Below are 6,000 nucleotides of genomic sequence, written 5' to 3' on the forward strand. Positions count from 1 at the left end.
ATGCCCTTCTTGGCTTCGTCTTTCAACACCCCCCCCCCCCCCAACCCCCACCCCCAATAAGTTGGCACATGCATATCCTGAATGTCCAACTTAGAGGAGAAGAATTTGAACAGAGTAATGGGAAGAGGCTTTGTGAAGCCGTCTGCAACTTGGTTTGAGGACGAGATAGGTAGGAGCTTGATCAAGCCGTTAATACTTTCTCCATATCCAAGTGGCAATCTATCTCGATGTGCTTCGTCCTTTTGTGAAAGACTTGGTTCTCTGCTATAGCTACTGCTGACTTACTATCGCAGAATACGGCTGCTGCTCTTTGCATAGGTATTTGTAAGTCTGATAGTAAGTATGTGATCTATTGAACTTCACAAACAGTAGAGGCAAGCGCTCTGTATTCTGCCTCGGAGGATGAACGTGAGACTGTCACTTGCTTCTTTGATTTCCAAGAGATAATAGCGGAGTCGAGAAAAATGCAATAGCCTGTTATAGAGCGTCGTGTTTCGATACATGAGGCCCAATTCGAGTATGAGAAGACATTGAGTTGCAAGTCATCCCCTTTGGCGTAGAACAGCCCTTGCCCAGGCGCACTTTTGATGTACCGGAGGACTTTATGGGCAGCACTCATATGTTTATCGGTTGGGGCATCAATGAACTGGCTCAGTTGATGTACATCATATGTGATATCTGGCCTAGTGGCGGTGAGGTATAAAAGTCTACCAATGAGCCTTCTGTAACTACTAACATCGCTGAGTAACTCCCCATCACTATGCTGTAAATGGTAGCCGGGCACCATTGGCGTGTTGGATTCAAGGAATCCTGCATCGGAGAGGATGTCAAGGGCATAGTTTCTTTAATTTGTTTATTCTTTTGAAGTGGACTTTATGTTGCGAAAATATTCGAATATTATAATAATAATCAGACGAAAAATGATTATTATTTTTTTGGAAAAATCTAAAAAAAAATTGGAAAAAAATAACCACAGGGACGAAGGGATATTTGGGTAGGTTTTAGTACGATTGGAAAGGATTATTATTCTTTTGGAAAAAAATAACCACAAGGATATGTTTTATTACGAGTGGAGCATTGCGGCCTGGGGAAAAAAATGTACAGCTCGACGAACTAGCATTGTCCATTACCTAAGAATTCAATAAGCCTTAGAAAAGTTATTGTATAAATAGTGGTGCAAACCCACTTTCCAAACCAATGTGGAACAAAAGTTTCTTTATAGTCGGGGACACTATGATCTGATGACCCGTGGTGGTTTGCATCCCCGATTGACTAGGCAGCTACGAATGGACACTATGATCTAGTCAGGGAAAGTGAACTCAATCATTATTGTGTGGACCATATTTTGTATATTCGTCGCCTCACCTCACTCCGTAGAATTCGTCGCCTTGAGACTGTATAGGATGATGAAGCACAATTTCACGATGTTGCCAAGCTCACCTCACTCCATAGAATTCTCAACTTTCCCCTTTTTTTAAAACCTGGAATGACCGTATTGCCCACTGAATTAAACAAATTAAAAGATTTCGGTGACAATTGGCAAGCAAATTGATCTGATAGACCAAAATTAGTTTAAAAAATACGGAGTAATAGTTAAGATACTCAATTGTTAGTTTTTAAACTCGTGAATTGAAATTAACAAGATCCCAATAATCATATGACTAAAGGTTTAATTTATATATATATATATATATATATATATATATATATATATATATATATATATATATATATATATATATATATATATATATATATATATATAGGGATGCACTCAGGTGCGAATAAGTGCTTAGGAGGGAAATGCGAACGAATCAGCACGTGACACGTGTCCAGATCTAATAACTTAAAAAAAAAACGCGGTGGCATTTTCGTAAATAATTGAACATCGAAGTGCAAGTAAAATCACTTACAAGTGCACCTACTTTCACCTATAAGTGCATGTAATTTTGCCTTGTTAGCATTCACTTTCCGCAAACATTCATGCACCTGGGTGTGCTTATAACTATATGTGCAACTATTTATAACTATAGGTGCAACTACTTATAACTATAGATGCACCTACTTTCACCTATAAGTGCATGTAATTTTGCCTTGTTAGCATTCACTTTCCGCAAACATTCATGCACCTGGGTGTGCTTATAACTATAGGTGCACCTACTTTCACCTATAAATGCATGTAATTTTGACTTGTTAACATTCATTGATCTGAGTTCAGCGGGTAGTAATACCCCTGAAAACCACTCGCAAACATTCATACACCTAGGTTCAACTACTTATAACTATCTGTGCAACTACTTAGAACTATAGGTGCAACTAAGTATTGATGCTCAATGTAAATTTTTACTTGCACCTATAATACATTTTACATGCATTTGTAATACATTTTACTTGCACTTCGATGTTCAATTATTTACAAAAATGCCACCGCGTTTTTTAAAAAAATCAGTGTTTCTCATCTATTAGATCTGGACACGTGGACGAACAGAATTCATTCTTATTTCGCGCCTGGGCGAAGCGTTCGCACCTGAGTGCGATTCTATATATATATATATATATATATATATATATATACACACACTTTACAAAGGAGAAGGTGGCATTAACTGCTCGGGATAAATGCTCTCCACCAACTCAATTCAACAGCATTGAATGCCAACTGAAAGGGAAGAGGAATGAAAGAAGCTTGTCAAAAAGAACAAGAGGAAGAAAACTTGTAAACATGAACAAGAGGGAGAATTAAAGAAATTTTTAGAAATAGAAATTAGAAGTCAAGAAAAAAAAAATAGAAGTCAAGAAAGGCAGCGTAACTTTCCAACCAGTCCCCACTTACTCCGTACATAAAATGCTCTAGATTCCTCCCAAATGCTCTGTTGGATCGCGATATAGGAATCCTTATGGTTGAGATTCAGCCTTTTGAAAAAATAAAATGCTCTAGACTATAATATTACAATAGTGCCAGATTACGCGCTAATCATTTGTTTCCCCAATATGAGCCGCCTTTGACTATTGGTCATCCTAGTAGACTTTGTTTTCTACTTGAGTACGTGGTGTCGATCTTGGATTATCCATTTTGTGATTGAGTAACATGACTATAATATTTTTAAATGGGAAATTCTATTTGCAGAATCCTATTTGCTATTTACATCACCCATTTAATATGTTTAATAATTTTATAGGTGTTGCAAATCGAAAAGTACTATTTACAAAACCTCATTAAATGTAGACAAATATTAATATTTATTATTTTTATTTAATAATCAAACTATTAATTAAAAAAAAAAAATTTCTCCTATGAAAAGGCAGTGAGCTGTCTTCTCACTGGATAAGGCAACCCAGGTAGAAGGCTACACGGGTCGCCTTCTCCGGTGAGGAGGCAGCCCCTCGCTTTCTCACCGGAGAAAAGAGAAGAAGAAGCTTGCATTTGCTCGAATCTTGGTGGATATTGATTGTTCCGTGGATCTACCTGAACACATTACCGTCAAACTCCTAGATGGCAACACTTTTGAGCAACCTATTTCAGATTATCAATGTGCGGTGATTAAGGTGCGTCAGTTTTGTACTTAAGGTGCATGAGTCTTGTGGGTTAAGGTGTGTGAGTTTCATGCTTAAGGTGCGTGAGTGTGTACTTAATATGTGTAGTTGTTGAAACTTAAAGTGCATGAGTTTTGTGCTTAAGGTGCGTGAGTTTTTTACTTAAGGTCCGTAAGTCTTGTGCTTAAGGTGCGTGAGTTTTGCGCGCGCGCGCACACACACACACACACACACACACACACACACACACACACACACACACACACACACACACACACACACACACACACACACACACATATATATATATATATATATATATATATATATATATATTAGAAACGGACCCGAATCAAACCAACCCGAGGAAAAGTGGAGGTGACCCGGTGGACGACCCAGCTTGGGGCGCCTCAACCCGAGAAGGCCTTAGCTTGGGGCGACCTCAGCCCGGGGTGTCCCGGCGGGAGGCGAATTTAACCTGGGGTGCCTTGGCTAGAGGTGGCCTTGACCTGGGGTGCCTTGACCTGGGCCCATGACTAGAGGCGACTTCAGCTTGGGGTGTCCTCGGCCCGGGGTGTCCTTGGCCTTGTGCGCTACACGCGCGGACGCAGTTAAAAGGAGATCTAACCGCCCACCTTATTCTCATGGGGGCGGTTAGGAGGAAGCTTAGTATAATTTAATGCATTATTATTTTGTTTAGGACAACGACTCACATGTTCAATCATTACAACTACTTGTAATTTTCTTACAAAACTATTATTAATACAAGAATTGTCCCCCTGACTCTTATTCCTTGTCTTTTCTCATTTTATTATCCATTTACATATTCTTTATATATCCAGTTTAGTAATTCGGACTATCCGGGTTATTAATTAAATCCATATATATATATATATATATATATATATATATATATATATATATATATATATATATATTTTAATATTAATGAAATTGACATGTCATTTTTCTCATATTTTTTAGCCATTGATCATCCTAGATGAAAGGATAAGATTAGTCCACACTTTTGTATATATTGGTAGAATCAGATTCAAATGAGAATTAAGATTTCCGAGTATTTAATTAGTTTCATATCTTCATCTAGGATAATCAATGACTCAAAATATTTTTTTAAAAAATGATGACATTTATGTAATTATTATGGTACATAGGATCACAAGACATGCGTTATCTAAAATACACATTCAATAATAGAAATAATTTTCCCATAAATCAATGAATAGTTTTAAGAGCCTATTTTTTTTTTTTTACTGTAAATCAATTAATACTCGATCGGATCCGCGTCGTATTTGATTGATCACACATTATCATGCATGGAGGGCTGCCCATGACAAGGCGAGTTACAGTACCAATCCTTATACATGGATCAGTGTTCACAATTCAACGTAGACACTGGTGCATTTGTATGTGTCTTATGTTGTGAGTTTTTATGTTTTATGTTATGAAATTTTATACTTTAAGAGTATGAATTTGGTATCTGAAATAAATTAGTAATTATATTTTGAATTTCTGTGCGCTGAAATTCTGTTTCTATAAACACAAATTATGTACTTAAATCAGATATGAAAAATAAATAAATATGTAACATGTGTATGTGTCTTGTATTGTGATTTTTTGTATCGTGTTATGAAATTCTATATTTTACAAGTACGATTTCTATACATCGTCGTTTTGATCTAGGGTCCATAATGTTACGTGGATCCTGGCCCATGACGTAAATTACGTTACGGTACAAGCGCCGACGGCTAGTTGAAGTGTTGTCCATGCAATATTTTGTTTTTCCTAATTGAAACACACAAAATGGTCGTGTTATATACTAAGCTAAGCGAAAGGAAAAGTTGCATTTTTCGTCTCTAAACTATAGGTTAATTGTAGAATTCGTCTCTATTTGTTGGCTGCGCTCATTTTTCTCCCCTAAACTATAAATGGTATTTCAAATTTCATCCTATTTCTATGCCAATTGCAGTAAAGTTCGCAACTGCATTATTTAAAAGTGTGCGTTCTAAGTGAAAATCATATTGTAACCTTAGCTGGTAAATTATCCTAATAAGATGAATTCTTTTAAATTGTTCATAATTTATCAATTTAAAAGAAGACAAATGAATAATTATTATAAAAAATCAAACTTACAGTCTGTGGAGTGTGGACAAACTCCATTATTGGAGCTTAAAAGTCAACATAAACATTGATTGTGTCGCGATGACAAAGGACAAATGTTAGGCACTGTAGGGTACTAGGGTTTGAAATGCTTGCAAAAAGCAAATTGGATTTTGGTTCAGATAAACTCTCTGAGGCTGCAATTAAGGGAGAAGCAGGATCTCTGACAGGACTACAACTGAATAAGGGGTTCTTATTAGCAGATATAATAGCGGGTAAGCCTTCCGCTTCTAATCCTGATTGAATAGTCAATGAGTGTGTTTAGTGTAGCATGTGCACCAATTGATT

At 36.8% G+C, this 6,000-nt stretch overlaps 1 protein-coding gene across 1 annotated transcript; it reads right to left on the reverse strand.

Annotated features, from left to right (window-relative positions):
- Nucleotides 1-349: 349 nt before the first annotated feature.
- On the reverse strand, nt 350-787 carry LOC109153939 (uncharacterized mitochondrial protein AtMg00240-like). Its single transcript, XM_019301829.1, has one exon. The coding sequence runs from the start codon at nt 785-787 to the stop codon at nt 350-352; it is 438 nt and encodes a 145-aa protein (XP_019157374.1).
- Nucleotides 788-6,000: the final 5,213 nt, after the last annotated feature.

The sequence above is a fragment of the Ipomoea nil genome, unplaced genomic scaffold (genome assembly GCF_001879475.1).
Source record: "Ipomoea nil cultivar Tokyo-kokei standard unplaced genomic scaffold, Asagao_1.1 scaffold2565, whole genome shotgun sequence".
In the NCBI taxonomy this organism is placed as follows: domain Eukaryota; kingdom Viridiplantae; phylum Streptophyta; class Magnoliopsida; order Solanales; family Convolvulaceae; genus Ipomoea; species Ipomoea nil.